The sequence below is a fragment of the Athene cunicularia genome (assembly GCF_003259725.1).
Source record: "Athene cunicularia isolate RWA chromosome 4 unlocalized genomic scaffold, athCun1 chr4_part1, whole genome shotgun sequence".
NCBI lineage: Eukaryota > Metazoa > Chordata > Aves > Strigiformes > Strigidae > Athene > Athene cunicularia.
In genome coordinates this window covers 38,852,369-38,876,038 of record NW_020799098.1, presented here as the reverse complement: position 1 = coordinate 38,876,038, position 23,670 = coordinate 38,852,369, and the positions used below count along the sequence as shown (strand labels likewise).

At 36.4% G+C, this 23,670-nt stretch overlaps 1 protein-coding gene across 3 annotated transcripts in view; it reads right to left on the bottom strand.

The window, feature by feature from the left end:
• Positions 1-23,670, bottom strand: part of GLRA3 (glycine receptor alpha 3) — a 76,074-nt gene that overhangs the window by 37,752 nt on the left and 14,652 nt on the right. For all 3 annotated transcript variants that reach the window (XM_026846576.1, XM_026846574.1, XM_026846575.1), the window contains exons 4-5: positions 4,943-5,166; positions 1,938-2,020 (exon numbers count right to left, since the gene is read on the bottom strand). In XM_026846576.1, the coding sequence (XP_026702377.1) occupies positions 1,938-2,020; positions 4,943-5,166 (307 nt within the window). The remainder of the gene's footprint in view (positions 1-1,937; positions 2,021-4,942; positions 5,167-23,670) is intronic.

Genomic DNA, 23,670 nt, shown 5'->3' with positions numbered 1-23,670 from the left:
GGGCCTTGTAAATTCATAAATGTAAAATGTCCTACCCAAAGTGGCAGTCAGTGGAAAAAACAGCGACGATCATCATTTAAAAAAGAAACATCTGGAAGCATGCCTGATGCTGTTTTGCTCCCGCAACTGCTTTGGATTTTATAACACAGCCTGATGATCAGATAATTTACTCAGGACATGAGACGACTGCGTTCTTAGTTTTGAAACTCCATGTTTTCCACTTCTCTAGACAGTGCATTAACCACCAGAGTTAGTGCTTTGATCCCCCTGTTTAAGTTGTCTCACTGTGCACCAAAAAATGTAAGCCAGGAAGCTACAGGAGAGTATGACATTGTGGCCTAGAAATTAGAGATGCTTGGATGGATTCAGGCTTTGAGGGTTATGTGAGTTCTAACCTCAGGACATTTGATATGAATCCTGGGAATATGGCAAAGGCACTCATCTTCCTTCTTTTATCTATAATTATAAAGAGAACTGAATGCCTGTTCTTAGCCAAAGACTCTGGAATTCAAATTTTTCTGCTCACCTTTTTACAAGATTTGGAAATTGCTTACAGTTCAGACTTAGATAATTATTATTTTTTTAAACCTAGTTACTCTCCTGTCCAGCATGTAGATATATTTTGTAACTGCTCCAAGGTGTCTATTTCCCTTCCTATAATTCCTGCATAGAGAAACTGGTTTGGGGCAGGTGAATTCCTGCTTTTGAAGGTCTAGGAGCTTGGAAATTATGTCACTGTGTCTATCTTATTCTGATTTATCCCAAAGTTATTTCAGGGAACTAATGTCTTGTTCTTGCAAACCTAGCTGGTTATTCGGCTATCAGACACGTAGGTATACCCAGAGGTCCCACATGCTGCAGAATTTTCTGCCTCAGGCTGGCTACTTTGTCCATCCTCTCTATCTTTCAGTGTCTAGAGTTACAGGTAAAATAGAATTAGGCAAGGTGATATGGGTAAAGCTTTATTACTTGTAATTTCCTTGTGAAATCTTTCTTTCTTTGTAACTAGAAGATTTTGAAACACTCATCTGTATTTTGTTAGCTCTTCTTTTGTGAACGTTGCCTCTCTCTACTACGTGAATGTGCAGTAGGGAATTTACTCCCACAGAACTGAGTGATTAAAAACAAGACTTCAGTGAAAAATGTTCTTCTGGAACAGAAGAACATCTATAGTGCTATTCAACTACTAAGTATTGGTTCCACGTGGTGCAGTCTATGAGAATTGTGAGCTCCTGCAAGGTTTCTGTAAAGCAAAACAGAAGCCTGTTTCTTCAAGAATGCTCAGTTGCTGTATGACCTGTTCTCACAAGGACCGATAGAGAGGAAAAATACATCTGAGTTTGATAAAGCAACAATTTCATAACTTTTTAAACACCTTTTTGATAAATTATACCTTTTGATTGTTCAAACAATGTATTACTTTGTCTGAAGCATAAATGTACATAGTGAATATACCTGCCATCTGTATGTACTCTGATACTTCTAGGATGATTAGGTAAAAATTAGAGATATGTAGCTATAACATGTAGGCATGCTGAAGAGCTAGGGCAGGAGACTGAAGAGCAGGGACTCTATATATAATCTTGTTTCCAGCTTTTAAGGACACCAAGTTATTATCAATTTCAGGATATTCACGTAAATGACTTCCTTCAATTATTATCATGTTTCCTTTATGCTCTCCCATATACTGTCCCCTTGTATGTGTGAACACAGGGAAGACTTAATGGTGAGAACCCATATGCATGAATTTTTCATAAAGATAAACCGGCGCTCTTCCTTTGAAAATCATGTATGTTTCAGAGATTCTTTTTTTATAAAATAGAGGATTCTTTTAAAAATATTTGTTCTTGTACATTACAAGGGGTCTTTCTACCTCCTGCATAGCTGTTATAATCCCTACAAAGGAATTTAGATGATAATACATTACACAAACTTACAGCTTTCCAGCTGCATTATACATGTTTGCACATCCATTGGAAAATTTTTGAGATCCATCGGACAGGATAGTATTAAAGTCAATCTGAAAGAACACAAAAAAATATTAAAAATATACCACAAAAATGCCATAGAATTGCACAGGAAGAATGCATGAAATCACTGGAAGTCATTAGAAATAGAAGAAAATACATTTTTTCCTTAGAAAGCTCTCAAAAGGGATGTATATTAGCTGAACCAGTTTCACACATTCAACCTAGTATGACAATGTGGAAAAAAATTATTACAGACTTTCAGAAAAACAGATTTTTCAGTAGGGTTGCCTAACTTTATAAGAACTCCAAAGGAATGCAACAACAGAATACTTTTTGGTGCTACAGCAGAATTATTGTACTGTTACAGTGTTTCAAATCCTTGACATAAAATTTACCCAGATTTGCAAGAATTTCATAACAGATGTCAGCTGCAAATCATGGTGGCAAAGTAATTTATGTGTTATTGTCCTAAAATAAGGTGCTTAAATTGTCAACACAAAGGTTTAAGATAACATTTTATGCTATCGATAGTAGACTGAAATATGGCCGGAATTTTGAACTGCAGCTGTGTTTCACATCTGTCCTGATACTTCCTGTGAAATACTTTGCAACCTATAGGCAAAAGAGGTATTTTTACATTTTATATCAATACAGTAATTTATCTTTAGAGTGATACTTCTCAGAGGAATGAGAAAAAGTAATATAAGAGGTAAAGGCACATGTTTTCCTTCACTGGCCATGTTTAGGTATCCATCATTCAAAATCATGACTGCACTTTTCTTCTTGCTAGAAATTATCTTGCATGAAAATTTTGCCCCACATTAATTTATCAATTCGGTTGATAGAGTGTTCTTCAAAAACCAAACAGGCTTGAGTTCCATTCCTTACACATAAGGCTTTTCTATAATGGCAGTGCTCTAATCCCCTTGCTTAAACCCATTCCCCAGTTTTTGGCCCTGGGGCTAAAGGGAAGTTGGCAGTAGGCAGCAAGTATGACTGTGTATTTCTTTTATCCTACTTTTTCCCTATACAAAGTTTCTTGATTCTTTGTTGCTATAACTTCTGTTTAGCCTTCAGTGACAGAGCTGCAGGGGGACAGACTGAGGAGGGAACTCAGACTCAGGCCCTATTCCCATGATATTAAAAATGGTTCCAAATGCAAAATATGACTAGTAGGTTAGTAACACAGCAAGTTATTACAGAGAAGAGGCACCTGGACTTTACTTTGTGCTTCAGTAAATATTTTAATATTTTATATTAAGTATTCATTGAATCAGCAACTGAAACCTTTTCATTATTTTCTTGTCTGAATTGTTCCAATACGATTAGGGGAGGAGGAGACATTAGGGAATGAAAGGAAAAAGCAAATTTAGAAAAGTTTTTTGTTTTGTGTTGTTTTGTTTTGTTTTTAATATCAGCACATTAGCAATTAACATGTCTCCCCTCATCAAAAGCTTAACTGACTCAGATTCACATAGCAACTCAACTAGATGCCAATTGTATGATTTTAAATCTGTTTCAGAAATTGTAATAGTCCTTAATTAAGTCATGGCAACATAAACTTTCTAGCTCCATAAGAAACACAGGAGCTATCTGGCATCTGCTTTCATCACAGTCAATGTTTGCTTTTAGAATTTAATATTATAATATTTTTCCTGTTTGGGTTTTCCCCCCATTTCATGGGACCATGTGGTTGGTCTGAATTCTATTGAAGTTGCAATCCAAACTTGTGTCAGTCGAGTGGTGTTGTCTATACTCTGTATTGTACATATCTGAACGGGGTAGAGCAAGGAGGAAAAGTTATCTGATTAGAGTGGAACAACTGCCAGTGCCTCTTAGGGTCACTCAAACAGTCTGGAGATAATTGATTTAGCTCTACTTTCTACTTGGGTCAGGATAAGGAATCCTTTTTACTTTCTTTCCATCTGTTTCTAGAGACAGAATACATGTTGTGACTCTGAAGAATGGTTATATTTGCAGACTGGGAGAATAACCTTCTTTTATATATGAAATGCTTGCAGGAATTTTAACCCAACTCTTTCTCCCTGTGTAAGCTTGACAAGACAATGCCCACTTGCACTGGAAGGAGGCAGGAAGGAGACTCCCTTGCCACTGATACATCCACACAAGCCACAAATGTTTTCTTTTTCTCTTGGCATACAAACTGTTTTACAGATTCCTGCTATCTCTTCAAAAAGTCCAGTTACCCATTCATTCAGTGTTGTAAAAGCTTGCAAAGCAAAACACTAAATGGACAAGAGGTATATTTGTTTTGAAAAGTGTAACATTTTGCACAAGTAGGTCACTCTATTAATACTAAATCTATATCATGTCTGATGGGGATAATAGTATACTCATATCCAATGTGTTTCTCATTATATCAGATTTTTGAAGATAGTGGTAAAATGCCTATTAATATCTGTATTAATAAAAGGAAAGTGGGGAGAAAAGAAAACAAGTAGGATAACTAGATTTTGTCAATACTAGGAATGCTGTTTACAGCTTCTTAAACCTTTTCAAAAGTTTACTTTCCACTTTTCTCTCCATCTCCAGAAGTATGAACTATTTTTAAATGCCATGCTTCCTCCAACAGGTCATATTTTTATGTTGAAGTGCAACTGCAATAGCCAAAAAGGTGAAAAAGAAATAACATTGTACATAGGAGACTACAGCATACATAGTCCAGCTCATATTATAATTCTCCAGGGTTATTTGCTCTGTGCCAAGTGTCCTAGCTCCTCTAGGCTCTTTTAAGATACTTTTATTATTTTTACTATGTGCATGCCAAATGAGGGATCATTTTCTATTTTAATATTAACAATGAATATTAATGATGATAAAGTTCTGTATTCAAAACTCACAACTATTTTAGTGATACTTCTGCATGACTAGCACCTGAAGGTATCCATTAGTAATTCTTAGGTACACTTTTGAGCTTCTATCTGAAAAAAATAATTTGATTAGAGACTCACCTGATAGAATAAAGTACATTTCCATTTTTGAAAATTCTTAACAACTTATTATCTGTTGTAACTTCATGAAAGTTGGCACCTTTTTCATTAGCAAAGAATAAATCAGGTTTCCAAATTGAATCCAACATGGATGGATCTAAGTCTAAAGAGTCATCTGGATATTCACTGTATGCAAGGCGTGGGTCATTCCAATTCTGACGGAGAAAGATGTTCACTCGGTAATCCTGAATGAAAGAGAAAAAAGGCAAAGCTTTATCAAGCATAGGGATTTAGCTTTTATTTCATTTCTTAGCCATGTAATCCCCTGTCCATCTGTGGATGACAAAAGAATTACTTAGCTGGATGCCAGCGTGATACCTATTAGTATTAGTGGGGACACAATGGATAAGTATGCATTTCAGGGCAACTGAAAAAATCCCCAGCTAAGGAAATCCAGCCTCCATGTACAGTTCATATAACTCCATATCCCATACCCCTACAGCAGCTTTGTCTTGAAATCAAAATGAGAGAAGCATAAAAAGACTTTTCTGCCCAACTCCTGGTGGGTGCATTCCCACTTCCCTCTCAGGCAGTGAGAATCTGTCCCAGTGTAAGTGAAATTAAATTTTTTTTTTCCTCTTTCTAATCTTTACGTATTTTAGATGCACCACTGAGACTTTCTGTTCCTCAGCTCCCTTTCGAAATTTGTGTGAGCAGTAACTTGCCATATAGCTGTCTGAGGAGGACACATGTTCCTCCTATGTTCAAATATGGTGAAGATCATATAAGTCCTTATGATAAATTAACTTAGGTGCAAGTGGAGTCACCTTAATTCCTACAGACAGTCCTGTCTTCATGAAGGGTGCTTTTATAGAAAAGACAAGTGGAGTGCTTCAAATTTCTGGAAGTAATTTTGGAGTTGTATATACTGTCAGAGACAATGTTGTATTTATGTCTGGGCACATTCTTAAAAGTTTACCACTCTGAAAGATGAAAATATTTGTTTTTTAAAAAAAGTATTAACATCTCATTACATTATATCAAGAACTGAGAGAACTGTGACACTGAGAGTAAGGACATAGGTACTATACTTTTATTGGTCATGATGTGATTTTCCTCATTATTTGCACTACTGCAGTAATGAAAGAAGATAATAAAATTGTTTGAAAGAAAGACAGGCTACGTGCAGAGGGGAAATGGGAGCTGGTTGTCAGAGCTTACGTGACACTTCTGAGTCTAACAGAAGTAAATAACTTCACTTGTTTATTCTAAAAAAGACAATGAAAATTAATTTTAAAAAGAAAATATTTTGAGTCCAAACAGGAAATGAAGTGTTCAAAACTGAGCAATGCAAGTTGATGAATATCTATGGGTTGTAGTTATTAGTTTTTAGAATAACTATTTAAAAATCCATTGGTGTAGAAATTGTCGGTACTGTTAAAATTCCAGCGTCGTATCAATATCTGTTCTTATGTAACTTGGAACATGCAGCCATATGGTTGTGAGAATCAAACCAAGAGATGTAATAAAGGGCAAGAGGAACCTCAATATGCAACATGATTTTTATGTCTTCAGCATCCTGCTGTTTTGGTCAATTTAATTACTCAGCTTGAATAAGGGTAGCTAAACATGCTAAAAACATGCTTAACAAGCATTTGTTTCTTGAAAATCAGAAAATACTTCATATCATATAGAGGAAGTCCCAGCAGATGATTTTATATTCATATAAGCCAGTAAGTGGAAAACTACACCTGGAGAATGAAATTAAATCAGATTATTGTTTTCAGCAGACATGAAAAAGGGTCTTTGGCCAAATGGAAACATAGAAGATTAAGTGACAAGTGAAAAGTGCATAGGATTTGTTAATTAATTTCTTTTTAAAATAAAATTGCTAATTAATCTGTTAAATTCCCACTTTCAGAAAAGGACTGCAAGAAATTTCCCTTCTTTTTCATCATGGCTAGTGACAGCCTCAAGAACCATAAAAAGTTCTTAAGAGAAGCTCTTGGTAATTTTTGTAATTAGCACCATGGTGTGGTGGAAACAGAGGCAGGGATAAAGTAAGCCAAAACCCTTTGACAACCTTGTGCATCATTGTTCAAAGCTTGTGCCACATTGTTCACAGAACTGAGCTTTTGGTGTCTTCCATGCAACAAGAGGATATAATAGCCCTTGAAATAACCTTATTGTTTTGCATGATATCGCAAATACCACATAGTACCAGTTCCCCTTCCAAATTCCTGTATACAATCAAAAGGCCGGGAAGAAGCAGGATTTATGAGCAGTGATGGCTCTACTGCCTGTCCCAAGTGGATCCTTGCACCAAAAGAAACATTAGCTCTAAACCTGGGCCACTGGGTGTGAGCATTGGCAGCTCTCAGGACTTCATCTGCACTTCAGCCAAACTCAAGCTTTATGTTTTAATTTTTATAACCTGAAGTATGTCTATTTATTTTATTTTTTTTCTGTAGAATATGTGAGTATATGAATGAGATTACTTATAGAGTATGTATGTATAAGATAGAATGTTGGGATTCCAGAGGACTTTCTGCGAGAGAATGGACATGTGAGCAATCCTGTGTGAGAACAAGACTGGTAAGAGCCTCAGCCTGAGCAAGAATGTGATAAGGATGTGACTCTGAATGAGGGGGGAGAAACTCGAGGAGACAAACAACCCCCGGAAGGGGTTGGGATGGAAGAGGAAGTTACACAAGGCAGGAAGCCTGGCAAGGCTGATGTGGCATGTTTTATCCAATCATACGAAGGTTTAAAGCGCGGGCTAAGTTAACTGTCCAATCTTGAGGACTTGTACTGCGTGTTACTCATGTGTGCGGGAGAACATTATCAAAGGGCTTTCTTAGTTGTAATAAACGGGCATTTCTTGATCACATTGGTCGTGTACATGCTCAGCTCTCCCGCAACAGAACAGGTGAAAAATGCATAGCAGAAAGTTGAAATGAAAATGGAAAATGGAGGAAGACAAATAGAGGTATCTGTTCTAGGTTATGTTAAGCTGTTCTGTATGTCAGTTTGCCTAAAGCTTATTGGTTTAAATTGTTTCCAGCTTTTAAGATGAAAAAAATCCTAGTTAAATTTTTCATTGAAGCAATTGAAGCTATTTTTCATTTTTCTGTCCCCTGCAATGTCTGACTTAAATTGGCTCTCATGAGTCACTAAAAAAAATCCTGATCTATCAAAAGGAAAGAGATACATTTGACTGCTATTGTATGAAGGACAAGTATTCATTGTCTCAGTTTATAATTACACATTGCAAGCATAAGGCTTAACTGTTTTAAACAAGTAGGGTTGTTTGATGCAAGCACAGAGACCAGAATTAAACTGGCAGAACAGATTTGTTTTCCTACAAGAGGATTACTACTCTCACATGCTACTTGCCCGGAGGGGTGATTCCTGACTCAAATAACTCTATGCTGGGGAGGCTCCTTGAGGGGAGAGAGAAATCATCATTTAAATTGTGTTGACTTCCACAGCCACTTTTATAACCTCAAGGCTGCCATTGTCTGAACAGCTGCTGTACCCTGGTTCTACAAAATGAGATTGCTTTATGGGTCTGCATTTGCACCACTGTCCTTCAAAACCCTTAGCTACAGGGTGAACTTTCTTAGAGGTCAGAATACTGTTCATCACCTTCATAGGGCTCAATAAAATAAAAACTGGGAGATCAGATAGTTGCTCTTTGCTATCCATGCTGAGGCTGAGGCTATTATGGACTCCAGTATGAACATTTTGATTAGCAATTTCCAGCACACAGGGAAATCTAAAATACTCACTGAATATGTTGATTTCTTCATTATACTGATACAGATAGAGCTATATTCCCACAGCATACAGAATATAGCTAGACTGCTTTATGGAAACTATTGCACAAACCCTCAAGATATTAATTGCCTAACTCTGGTTTCTTTAATGCATTTTTAATATGCTCTGTATGTAGAATCCTTCTAGATATGAGAGAGATATAAAAGCAAATTTCCAAAATATGCCCTTTATTTGAATAATGCATATCACCAGCTCTCATAATTTTTGAATGCTATAATTTGAACCAAATAATCAAATTTTCATGCATAAATGAATTTTCTTCCAGAACTCTACATGTTGCAGTTCTAAATACTATTATAATTTTGACTAATATACCTATCTAAGTGAAATCTAGACTTTTCTTTTTGATAATGTAGTCAAATGGTTCTTGCTTTATTTGTTCTAGTTCACTGTAAAATTTTAACATGGAAATCTCATTGACTCTCCAAGAACACTGTTAAGAGTAAATTTGAAGGCACTATGAGAAATATTGTTTTTTGTGAATATTTTTTTTTCATCTGATAACTATGGCACTTTGTTGTAATGAAAGCTGGATATGATCTTCTGATCCTAAGAAGATATCACAGAGCTGCTCACATAAAGGCTGAAGTGATGAATAATAAGACCCAAGGGAATCCTGGCCTAAAAGAGTAACCAATGTCTTGAAGAGCCACTTCAAAATACAATTTTGTAACTGTAGTGGGCTATTTGTTTTATTGAGTTTGTTTATCGCTCCATAAGGAATGAGACTATTAGGTCATACAGTTGTATGTGTGTGTTATTCTTCTCCCTCTATCAACTGCCCCACCAAGTTATCAGGTGTTCAGCTGCTAGTGAAATAGAATTAATAGTTTCATATTTCAGCACAACATCCTTGGTACACCAACCTAAAAAGGAATGTTGTAGAGCATATGTCAATTTCCATTTTGTTTCTTGGGTAAATGAGAAACATATTTGGCCTTTGTTCTACAGAATATTATGGATGCCTTATGCATTTTATCTTCAGGATACTTTGACTTCTTAATCTTGATGTAATTTGTCAAAAAAGATGTTTGCAATGTCTAATTAAAAGCCCTTAGGGATTTTGCCTTTAATATTTTAATATTTTAAATTTGATGCAATACTGTGGAAAAAAAAGGTTAGACTTAAGACTACCTCCACAAATGGAAGATAAAATGGAAAGATAAGCAGAAAATGGTCATTTTCTGAACCAGAGGAGTGCTACACAGTCTAGTCTAGTACTAAACTTGTTACTGTTATGGAACAGCAGTAAAAACATCATACTAACTTTTTTATTTCAGTTTCCAAGATGAGGTTTCCCCTGGTAACATATGCTTTCCTGGTTTACAATAGCTAGAAGTGATATTTTGTCCTTTTTTTTTTTTTTTTTTTTTTTTTTTCCCTCTTTAGAAAACCATCAGACAAAATGTCACAAAAAGTGAAGGATGATTTTCGTTTTTGTTATACTAATACAAAGGTAGTACCATGAGGGTACTTGATGGATACAGGTTGTAATAATTGTCTTCTCTCTCATGTTTGCTTTCTCATTCTCACTGCTGTACATGAAAATCTGCAATGTTACAGAACACATTAATAGTTTTAATTTTTACTGGTGAGATTTTCTAAAGTTGTTATCTCAGTCTCTGAAAAACGTGCAACTTGACGTGCTTTTTATTGCCACCTTGATCAGCAGAACTAGATAGAATGCTCTGTGGCATAGTAGTACTTTGCGGTAATAACACCTTTCCGTTTTAAATTTGTACACTGGCCCTAAGCATGTCAACCGCACATTAGGTAACCTAATTTGGGTAAACTGATGTAGTTTCCTTAGCTTTCCTTTACATAACTGAAAATTTCAGACTGGACCAAATGCTATTCAGCTAATGATTTCAATACGCCTTTGACGAAATTTCCCTAGTATAGAAACTCAAATATTTAAATTTAAATAAGTCCCTCAAATTGGTAAGTAATTTTCCATGCAGGTTACCAATGTCATTGCAAAATCAAAGTAGGAGAGGACCCTTGAAATGCACAATGACATTTGAAAAATGTAAATATAGTTTCTGTAATCTGAAGAATTCCCCTGTATTTCCTCATGCTTAATAGTTGTAATTCCATGCTTACTGTTATTATTTATCCATCTGTAGTTATGCATGTTCAGAAAAAGAATATATAGAAGAAAGTTCAGAAAAGGGTGATATGGGACTAGACAGAATAGCCAGTTCTGTGATAGTAGACTGGAAAATATTGATTTCTTTAAACCAGTAATACAAAGGACTTGTATTATGACTTGATTGATGACTTCATTGCCATCCATAAATATATCAAAAGATAAATACTAGAGGGAGAAAACCTTTTAAATCTAAGGACGAAAACATCCTTAATTATCAATATATATATATATATATAGGTTGAACTGAAATGGCTCATCCTTTTGCTTATCATGCTTATAAAGTTTGGTGATCTTTTCACTGGCATGACTTGTTATTGCAAATAATTTTTTATTACATCTTTGCATTATTCCAGGTCTGAACTACAGCAAGAGTAGTACATATATCTATGCTGTATGGCAGATTAATTACTGAGTGAAAAAAAATTACAACAGACTCCATGCTCCACCATTCACTGTAACTCACTAATCTGTCAGAGATTTACCATAGCAGCTAAAGAGAAATTAACTGTGATTTAAATTGATTGCTAAGTATTTAACTTTAATTGACACGTCAAATTTGTGTCAGACTAACAAGATTTGACTAATGCCAAACATCCATAAGAACATGCTTTTCTATACAGAATAGCTGTAGGGCATTCATTATAAGAAGCAATGTAGATAGGCTGTTGATTATGGTAGAGAGTTTGACTCACAGAATCCTTCCAAATGATCTGTCCCTGGATATTTCCATAGGTGTAAGCTCTCTTTCCAGAACTGATTTTGGCAGTGGGTACAACTAAGGATGTCCTTATTGTTCTCCTTCTGGGGTGTGACTGCAGTACTACACCACTCCCTCAGTATGAAGCAACTTTGTGAATTTTCCAGAACTACAGAATTCCTTCCTGAGAAAGGAATGTCTTCATCGATGGGCCTAAGGAAAAAGCCTTCCTCTTGCATTTTTTTCTTTCTAATCGTGTGACTCTTGCAATTTTGCTGTAAAAGGGCAAGTATGCAATTCCATACAGAGAGACAGAAAACTTTCCTGTCTAGTCCTGCCTCAAGTTAGTTGGGTAAGCACTTCGTTGGTGATTAGGATCTCTAGATTTGAGCCCTTGCAGGCAGAGGATGAGCAGTAAGGCCTGTTCAGTTCCTGGATAAAAGCTCTAATCCAAGACTACTTTGAAATTGGTGGGTGCTCTTACCCCTTCCATTAAGTAGGTCAGGCCAGATGGTTTGGGGATTTGGGTGAGGGCTAACTTGCTTCTGATCTCAGAAAGCTTTAGGAAATTGTTTGAGCTATTCAGAAACGATTGTTGATGGACTTTGAATGAAGAGCTCTCTCTTTCTTTGACCATGGATGTATAAAAGCAGATTTTAAGGTGTTCATTTATATTTTTAACCTTTCTGTCTTTTTTGTTTGGTTTGTTTTTTCTTACACTTCTGAACTACTAGGGATGCAGGTGGGTGTCCTATAAATAGTTTTGATAAAGTTTTATTTAAATTTTGCCTAATTCCAAACTCTGTAGAGTTTGACTCTAATAACTGCCCAGCAATACTCATATTGAAATCAATAGAGCTAGAACTTACTCGTCAAAGAACTAGCTAAACTTAAGACTTCAAAATTGCTACCTGTAATATCTCACATTCCCTTACAAAATCAAAATTCAGAGTTCCAAAAATAAATATATGCACTACTTGTGCACCAAGTGCTCTTCCTAGGTGTATCATCTGTTTTCATATCCTTGGCTTCTGAAAGTGGTTTAGCATCTGTTAATGTTCTGCCTGGGACAGACAAATGTTGCTTGCTTTCTTTTCTTGTGGGTTAAGTAATATCTCATTTACCATTGCTGCTAATGGTTTGGATGATAAGAACTGTTTTGTCACTACTCCAGTTCAGTCTTTCCCTTGCTATCAGTCTTTGTCATTCAACACACAGCTAAAAGAAGAAGAATATAGTCAGTAGCTTCTGTGAGGACTCCTTGATTTTTAGTCCCTGAATCCCTTGTCTCTATTACAAAACATTTAAAATCTGTTAAATTCAACAGTGCGCTACAAAGTCTACTTGTTTTCCATAGGTTTTAGGATGGAAACATTGCTAAATGGACAGGTTTACTTAATTTTAGGGTTGGGGGTTTTTTTTGTTTGTTATCAGTAAGAATGTCTGATTTTAGTTTCTGTGCTCACAAATAATGATCATATCAAAAGTCAGTCAAAGCTAGTTAAAAACTGGGATAACTTAAAAAATTAATTAAACATGGTACTGACATCATATATAATGTTTGTCACGGCTCTTAATGCATGTCCTAGAATATTCATTAATTGAAGACTGAACATGCTACTTCCATTCTTAAAGGAAGTTGTGTGTTCCTAACTCCTAATGCATTACACTAAAATCACATTTTGCAACTTGTTCAATGTAATTACACTTTTAAGCTTTAGCTCAGGGGCTTTTAAAATGTTTGCACTTTCAAGAAATAGTATAAAGGATTAGATAAAAATGGACATAACAATTACATCAAACATTACGCACTAAGTCTCTGCCTTCATTGATCTTTGCCATGTTCTCAGTCAGCTAAAGATTCTGAGTTTTTTTTTTTTACAGACAAATAATGTGTCCCTGAACTTGCTTTTGCTCTAATAGCAGAAGGTATTTCTTGATAAGTGAAATAATTGAGTTTTTCTGAGATTATTAACTGTTCAGAGAAATTTCTGATGCAATATATTCCATATTCCATGAATACATTTTATATTTTACCACTTAGAATATGACTGGTTTCAATGAGTGACTGTATGGGATAATAGTAGAAATCTTTACTGAAAATGTGTATTTGAAATCATCCTCTGGTTTAGCTCCTCAGGGAAATATAACCCAATTAGATCAAATAGGAATTTGGGAATTCCATACTAACTTTTTCTGCAGCCTTTCTTGTGTTGGCAGGTAAATATGACATTGTCTAGAGTAGCATAAATAGGGTAAAATAAACGTTAAATGAACGTTGAACAAGCTCAAGTCCAGAAGAAGGGCCTGCTAACTCCAGCAACATAAACAGCTGCTAAATGGGCTGCGCAAAGAGATATATCTCTAAAGAAAATTTATTAGATATGAGTTATCTTTAAATTTATTGATAGGCATGAAGTGCACCAAGAAGTCTGTCAGGAAAATCATGTTGTTTTAGAGGTTCTACACTGATGCCATGGCAATATATAAAAGTTAATGTGGATTTGAACTGTACCAGTACTGAGGAGATAAGGAACAATTTGTTTGTCTATGCAAAGACTCTATTGGCATTTGAAAAGCCTTAAGATATTCTGCCTTTTGGCTGCTGTTCAAAAAGATGTACATCTCCAGCAGTCCTATGGTGTCTAGATAACCCAGGGACTCTTAGAGATTATTAAGACCATATCTAAACCTACTAAATGCACTTGGGCACCTAACTAAAAATTGAACAGGCAAAAATACCATTCAGTATCTATTTGTTAAACACCTCCTTTCATTAAGAAATTAACTTTGTGGACCAGTGCATGTGGGTCTAGATGAACAGCAAGGGAGAAAGAAGTGTCAAGTTCACAGGTGTCAGTGATGAAGGGGGGGAAGTAGAGGTTACTCATTGAAAAGCCAACCCTAACATTTTGATAGATCTCAAATACTGTGGTTTTTAATACTAGGGTCATACCAGAGCAGTAGCACATGCACAAATCTGAGACATTTTCCCTAAATTTTGCAAAGCTAGGAAACAGTCTTGTTACACTGTAAGGTCTAGTATAAATATTTAAAAATTGCTGTAAAATTATCCAAAATGAATGAAAGACTTAACCAGTATAAAGTATAAACATATGCTTTGAAAAATGTTGGTTTATATATATGTATTATATATAACGTATATCAGAAAATGCAGATTTTATTTTATATATTCAGTTTTCTGAAACTGTAGAGTAGCCAGTTTCGTAATGTTCACAAAAATAAGGAAAAATATATTGCAAAACAGGGAACTACTAAAGCCTGACTAAAAAAATCAAGTTTTCAGTATTCTATCCCTTCAATCTTACTAGAAGTCAAGTAGCTACATCCTCATTCGATTTAAATCTATAAAAGAAGATAGAGCAACTAAAAAGAAGATTGTGAGAGATCCTACATATTGTAGCATACAATGTTTGTAGATGGAAAGCAGACTAGAAATCTTCTTTAACTAAACCTGTTATGCCAATAAATTAGCTTTCATATGTTCCCATGCATTTACATTGGGGAAATCTATTAACTGAAAAAGAAATCTAGTTACTGAAAGATCAAGCAATGTAAAGGCTGCTTATTTTTAAAGCAAGGGAATGAATTCAGATTCCCCAGAAGTGCTTTGGAAGATTATTGTTTTCTGATTAAAAACAGGTGAAGAAGAAATGGTGAATACATACTTTTTCTCAGTTATGTGTATTCAATATATTTGTTTTTAATTCACCTTCAGTATCTTCATGATTGTGATAAAGTGTTTGATCAATATCTGTTCACACTGGCTCACAGTCTCTGACAAGAAATGCCTTGAGGAGGTAGCTGGTTGGGTTTTTTTCCAGGAAAGAAAGATATGGGATTAAACTTGCTCCTAGGGTTTGATAATGTTTTGTAGAGGCTTGCAAGTTGGGACCTTTCCAAACTGTGAAGAAGGCTGCAGCTAGAGGAAGCTGATTTGTTGGCTTTGCTGTGTCAAAAGCACTGGATGAAGTTGCTGAGAGCAAAAGCCCGTGCAAACTGGAGCACTAGAGGCAGAGGAGCAGAGGAGCCTGTGAGCAGGGAATACCTGCAATTTGGAGAGAGGGAGGAGGAAGGTGACAATCTGTAGATCCCTGTCTAGAGATACCTGTCTGGTGAGTCTAGATGGCAGGGTAGGTCTTCCTGGGTAAAAGGGTTAACTAGGCTGAAGGGACAAAGGAAAGTGATTTAAGAGTGAGCAAAGGTAGGGAACCCGGTTTCTGTGCTGTAGGATATGACTGGGCCTGTTGAGGACTATGTGATAAGTGAGGCAGATTCTGAAGTCAGAAGGGTTATTTTGTGCTTTTGAAGAAACCAAATTTTCTCAGACATGCTGAGTTTTACTATTGTGTAAATTGGTATTAGAATCTAGAAGGATTTAGGGGAAAAAAAGAAAAAGAGATCTAGCACCCTCATTATAATGACACTAATGGCATAGGGAGGGGCATGTCAGTAAAAAATTCATATCAGCCCACACCTTGCTGTGATTATATTGGCTTTTAAAGAAAATTAAAGCCTGAATCACAATCTCATAATATTTCTTGTTCTACCAGCTGTTCATGACCATATTTGATAGCATGCTGTGTATTCGCTTTGGAAAAGGAAAAAAAGCTATATAGAAAACAGATTCTTACAACCTCTTTTGATGAATTTTATAATTTTAATGTTTAATTTTAAAGTATTGTAAAACACTTTCCACTTTTTTTGGACATGATTTAGAATATGTTTTTGCAATATGGGTATGATGTATAAAAAAACCTGAGTGCACAGCTCTTTCATGCTGAGTGATTACTTTTGCTATTGTAATTAAAAATACACACCCAGAGTGCATAAAGTACCAAGCATTCAGAATAGTATGAAGACATGAGAGCAGAACTGAATTTTTAAATGATACCAAAATAACGCAAACTTATTCAAGGAAAGAATTTCAAGGTTAATGCTTCATGTAAAGTGTTTGTACTGGAAATCTTTTCCAGCACATATTTACTAGACTCAAGAACAGAAATGAGGAACAAATGTGACATCTGAAAATCCCTTATTTTCTTAATTCAGCTTCATTTAACAGTTATTCTAAAGTTGACTGTAGCTTTTGTTTCTGTAAATAAAGTGTTAGTAAACTGCAGGTTGATGTAAACATGAGTGAGAAAGATTATATTCTTACAGTGATAGTTGGGAATTGATAGATTTAACTCCAGTTAGAGTTAATGGGAGTTAAGGACAAAATCCCCATATATCATGATGAGATTAATTTCCATTGCTTAGATACATATAATGAAGCAGCAACACTAAAGATATTTGAAAAAAATATTTCTTTTGGCCTAGCCTTTTGATTTTTTTTTTCTTATAATGTCTTTACATGGGTATCTGTGTCCTTATAAATAAGAGAAACATCATGAGTGTTACATAATCCCAACAGATTGGAAATTGGCCAATGTGATGCCCATCTATAAGAAGGGTCAGAAGGATGATCCAGGAAACTACAGGCCTGTCAGCTTGACTTCGGTGCCAGGGTAGCTGATGGAGCAGCTCATCTTGAGTACCATCACACAACACGTGTGGGACAAGCAGATGATCAGGCCCAGTCAGCATGGGTTTATGAAAGGCAGGTCCTGCCTGACAAACCTGATCTCCTTCTATAACAGAGTGACCTGCTTTATGGATGAGGGAAAGGCTGTGGATGTTGTTTATCTTGACTTTAGCAAGGTCTTTGACACTGTTTCCCACAGCATTCTCCTGAAGAAACTGACTGCTTGCGGCTTGGATGGGCACACACTCTGATGGGTAAAAAACTGTCTGGATGGCCGGGCCCAAAGAGTTGTGGTGAATGGAGTTAAATCCTGTTGGCGACTGGTCACGAGTGGTGTCCCTCAGGGCTGGGTTTTGGGGCCACTCCTGTTTAACATCTTTACTGATGATCTAGACGAGGGGATCGAGTGCACCCTCAGTCAGTTGGCAGATGACACCCAGTTGGGTGGGAGTGTTGATCTGCTCGAGGGCAGGGAGGCTCTGCAGAGAGACCTGGACAGGCTGGAGCCATGGGCTGAGGCCAACTGGAGGAGTTTCCATAAGGCCAAATGCCGGGGGCTGCCCTTGGGCCACAACAACCCCCAGCAGCGCTACAGGCTTGGGGAGGAGTGGCTGGAGAGCTGCCAGTCAGAGAGGGACCTGGGGCAGTTGATTGACAGCCTGATGAACAGGAGCCAGCAGTGTGCCCAGGTGGCCAAGAAGGCCAATGGCATCCTGGCTTGTGTCAGCAATAGCGTGGCCAGCAGGGACAGGGAAGGGATCTGACCCCTGTACTCGGCACTGGTGAGGCTGCCCCTCGATTCCTGTGTTCAGTTTTGGGTCCCTCACTCCAAAAAGGACATTGAATGACTCGAGCGTGTCCAGAGAAGGGCAACGGAGCTGGTGCAGGGTCTGGAGCACAGGTCGTACGGGGAGCGGCTGAGGGAACTTGGGGTGTTTAGTCTGGAGAAGAGGAGGCTGAGGGGAGACCTCATCGCCCTCTACAGCTACCTGAAAGGAGGTTGCAGAGAGTTGGGGATGAGTCTCTTTAACTAAGTAATAAGCAGTAGGACAAGAGGTAATGGCCTCAAGTTGCACCTGGGAAGGTTTAGACTGGATATTAGGAAGCATTTCTTTACAGAACAGCTTTTTAGGCATTGGAATGGGCTGCCCAGGTCAATGGTGGAGTCCCCATCCCTGGAGGTGTTTAAGAGTCGGATTGACATAGTGCTGAGGGATATGGTGTAGCTAGGAACTGTCAGTGCTAGGTTAATGGTTGGACTGGATGATCTTCAAGGTCCTTTCCAACCTAGTTGATTCTGTGATGATCATAAACTCAATGGAATTAATCTTCTTGTATGATTGCAACAAAATATGAATCTTAGTAAGCAGCATACTCACATGATGCGAACAGAGCTATGTAGTGGTGCCACAATCTTATTTTCACTGATTCTCAGATTTTCTGCAATAGTGACTGAGTAGATCTCAGCTTGCAAGTTAGTTATCTTCACACCTTTTTCTGGGTAATGCTGTAATTGCTATAGTAGGATACAGACTTTTAGCAACAGCTAACCTAAGAGCTGCTAATTCAAACAGGTTGAAAAGACTGATATAAAAATGTAAAAATAAGTAAGAAAATGCTGGAGGGGATGGGAGTAATGCTCTAGGCTTTCACAGGACATGAATTTTCCTTTAAGTGAAAATGAGCAGTCAGAGAAAGGAGAATCAATGTTAGCAAACATAGGTAAGAGGTAGTAAGAGGTGTGATTTTTTTTTCCAGCTTTTCTTGAATAAGATCAGATGTGTATAGGTTGACTCAGGATGTAAAAATTTGACTAAAGTCTAAGTCTCCCTTGAAATGAGGAGATAAAAATTCTGAACCTTTCATAAGGACTATCATGTAAATAAACAATTTCAATTTTAGACAGCATTAGAAGAGGTTATGATACGATTATAAAACAAAATTGTCTGCAGTGGCATGCACTGATGATGTAGGAGGCCCCTGTAGGTCTTCTATTCCTACTGATTTCAATATGTGGCTATGTGGAAATGGGAAATTTGGTGTCTTTAAATTGAGCTTTTCAGCTTTCTCTATTGTACAAAGTGTTTGTATAATATTTAAGAATGTTTGTTAAAATGGACCAGAGAGAATGAGAAATTTATTTCCTATAGTATGTCTGGAAGAGCTGACTATAACACCTATCCTGGTAAATATTTATCTATTTAGATAAAACAGAGCAATTACTCCTAGTCTTAGAGTACTAAGGAAACTGCAGGCCTGTACTCAGTCTTCTGGATTCTTCAAATGAGGTAAAAAATATTTGAAGCTAGGTTTCCCTTAACATAAGTAAGAATTTAAGAAAACATCACCCAGCACACTACTCCTGCTGCCAGTTCCCTCTATCTATGAAACATTGTCTGACTAAAGTGTTGTAAAACATTTACAGAATTGGGTACACCTGAAGTTGGTGTAGATGTATACCTGATTTGACATTTCTCCCAGGACTAGGAAGTCAAAGGAGAATAGGCTGTATGCATCTGGTGGTAGCTGAAGAGAGATTTTTTTTGGATGCCCAGTTTGAACGAGTGGATACAGGCACTCAGCTTTCAGCATTACGCCTGAGGTACTGGAGTATTTTCCGTGTTTTGTGTGACAGCTGGGACTGTAAACCGATGGTTGTTTTTCATTAGGTGTCTTAGAGATTTTATTCAACATTTAACATTTTGTTGTTACTGTTGTTCATTAATAAAAACATTTGTTTGTGGATTTATGTATTGTCAAAGAGTACCAAAGTGTTTAAGCATCATGTCTTAGTCTTTTGTTAAACTGAATGACAAAAACCTAGTATCATTTAGGAAGCAAAGACTATCAGTGTTTGCTTTTTAAAAATCTGTATGCACTTCTTTTCAGTTTACATTCATTGTGGAAATTTCATTGTGGAAACCTTCTGGTATATTATGTTTCTAGATTCTGCTTTAAAGGCATCTGGTTTTGCAAAAGGACCACACCTTTATTGTGTTTGTGCCCATTATATGGCTGCTCTCCCTGAAAACTGTCAGTTTGAACTGCTGCTTTACTCTAGATACTTGTTATTATATTTTCAGACCTATGCCTTATACATGCACATAGGTTTTTTCGGTTCTTGCATCACTTTTAAATTTCCATTAATACTGCAAGTGCACACTAACAACTGAGTCAGATCCTCTATGACAGTACTTTCATCTAAAGCTATCAAAAATGTCCAAAACTTTTCATCATTACAGTATCAGTTATTCTAGACTGTAACTTCACAGTCAATCCAGAGAAGTTGACTGGATGAAATGATTTCCTTTCATAGAGGAAGTTTCAGTTCTTCATAAATCATTGCAAGGATATCTAGAAATGTCAGGTTTTGAAGCTTGAAAGCAAGATCTTGCTGTTTTTCCAATATATTCTCATACAAATGCACTCTGTTATTAGGTAAAATAGCACTGTGTTTCTAGGGCTTTCAGCAGAATTTGGCCTCAGGATGTTATCTAAAATAAACCTGAGACTTGTTGGCTTGTTGCTTTACACTGTTGTTTAACAGTGACAAACAAGGAAGATTAACCTGATGTTTAATAAGATTATTTGTTCATTTTTTTTACTGATGTGTGCCTGTTCTTACTTTATATTTTTGTTTTTCTATATATACATGTTGAATATACTGTCTTTCAAACATATGAAATATGTGGAAACCATCACTGTAACTGACCCTCTTTTTCAAATAACATAATCACACTCTGTTAACCAAGGAACGAACAGTACTCCTCCCTAATAACTTGCTGGAGAGTTGCTTCTGAGAACAGTTTAAACACCACTGGCTTGAGGGGCCAGGGAAAGAAACCTGCTACCAGCTTCTGCAAAGGTCATCAACTCCAGCAAAGGCAAAGCTTCTGGCGATTTTAAAAAATCAGTTTAATCAGCCATTTTTGCTAGTCCAAACCTAAACCAAACATATCAGTCAAAACTATTTTATTCAGTGCAAAGCTCATTTGTACCCAAATTCTTGGAATTTAATACTGTAATGATCCAATCCAAAGACTATTTGTTTTTTGGGTTTTTTTTTGTTTTTTTTTTCTGAATCATTTATAAATCATCAAAGGAATCAAAAAGGAAAAATTGACATTCCCTTTACTTTTTTGGAGTCATAAAAGGACCCCAAAGGGCTGTACTTATTTCCTGAGAAAAAAACTCCAGTATAGATGAAAGGAAAGAATACAGGAATAATCTCATAACACAGAAAGAGAAGGTTGGGAAAAGGTATAGAATAGTACAGGCATCCTCATAAGCTTCCCAGAGGCCAGGAGATAAACAATGAAATTATTTCTCCTAATTTCTGATTTACTGTGTAAGGATGATTTTCAGTGTTAGCAGGGAACCAGATTTCCCCAGATTTGGGAATTCAGCTGTTGGTACCCGATAAACATTATGTGCAGTATCATCTGTACTAGCCTCCTCTATGCATAGCGTCACTCAGCCTATCCATCTGCAGCATTACAATTTATCAGCAAATCAGATATTTGACCCTCACATTTTTATGCACAGCTTCAATTGGTCTCATTCCTAATAGGCACCTGAAAACACCTCTTCAGCAATGATTAGGGACATGCAATGTGCACACTTGATCAGCTGTTGCAAGCAGTTGGTACCATGCCACACCTTGTAACTTGGTGAGATGTATGGAAGTTGGCTGTGCTACCTTTGTCTAACATTTCTGTTTTACCTGATATGTGCTACCACAGTATTTCAATTACAACATTCCCTTCTAAAAAGTTACCCTAGACTAAAAGTTTCAGAGCAGCACTGCACAAAAGTGTTTTCCATTGATGCTTATAAAACCAACTGATATAGGTTTGGGTTTTTGTGTTTGTTTTTTTTTTTTTTTTTTTTTTTTTTTTTTTTTTTTTTTTTTTTTTTTTTTTTGTGCGTGTTTTTTTTTTGTTTTTTTTTAATTTGAAAAAAAGGATGCTAACTTTTTGCTAATTCATATGCTGTATGTTTCACAATGTGTTTTTTCAAGCACACCTTCGTTGCATCCTATTGAATTTCCATACAATAAGGAAAAAAGATGCTATATCTGGGGAGGATGATATGATGCTGTCTGTTTAGAATGCAGGTTTAGCAAGGGGATTTTTATGGATTAATCTGGTCATGTAACAAACTGGATAACTGCAGACCCTACTAGAATTTGAAAAACCTCTGTTTGTTCCTGACTCTGTGACCCAGGATCAGGGTGGCAGAGGCAAATTTACGATAAAATAAAGGATGTTAAATAATCTGCCTTCCCAACTGATAGAAAAACAATCTGTTGACTTCTCCATGCCTTGATAGAATGAAGTTAATTGTCAAATAGGGGAAAAAAAGGAATTTTCTTTTGTAATTTCAAAACTGTGAAGTGGCCTTTATCACCTTTTCACTCATCTGAGATAAAAATTGTGCAATGTAGACATTTCTGCCCATCACTTCAGTATTAACACATTGCTACATCCATTACACATTTTTTTCAGCAAATTTTATCAAAGAAAGACATAGATTTCCTTGTATTTGAGACAATCAGCTAAATGATTATTTTAGGAAAATTATTTGGTGAAACTCTTCAGCATTAAGCTTTGCAATGTATATAAGTGAACACTCCTTTCATGCATGTTATTTAAAAACAACCTAGAATAGGTAGAATAGAGCATAAACAAAAATGCTGACTTCAAGAATGTTGAAGCTAATGAAATTAAAGAGCTGTGACTTGTGAAAGTAGAATAATTATGATGGCTTAAAAATGGGTTAATGTAGGTTAAAAACACGTTTTATTTGTAAATGTAAAATAATCTCATTCGTGCTTTGAGTACACAAAGATCTATCACCTGCTTCCTAACAACACTCAGGATAACACAGTTCTTTTTAGAATGAGTCAAGAAATACCCATCAGCAAAAATGTGGCATGAAGAAATAACAGACATGTGCTTTTGAGTGTGTTAATTGTCTGCACTGCTGTCATTTGCCATAAGGTCTCTCAGTGAGTGTCCCTTTCAATGCACTTTCAGCACATGCATTATGCTAAGCCTCTTAATACATACTTAGTAAATATTGCATAAGTCTGCATTAAGATCAAAGTGTTTTTCCTGACCTTTAAAACTCAGAAAACCTTGAGGAAGTTAGTCAGTCATATTTACTAGAATAAAAGGAGGCTTTCTGACGTGGCCTATCTGCCTTTGTTTCACATATTCAGTATTTTGTCTGTGAACATTTGTGGCTGAAAATGTTCACAATGATGTTATTCTCACCCTGTAAGACTGATTTTTTTTTTTATTGGTAACTGCCAACAATGTATATGACACTGCTCTTAACAGTGAGGAATCTCTTCTCTTAGCATGAGGAGATACAGTGCAACTACAAGCTGAAGCACAGCCTGAGCTACAAAAATACCTCTGTAAGGAACTTTTGAGGGTGTTGTGATAAAACCTGAAATTTAAGTTCCAGTGCACCAATAAGCAAATGATTTGGTTTCCTGCAGGATA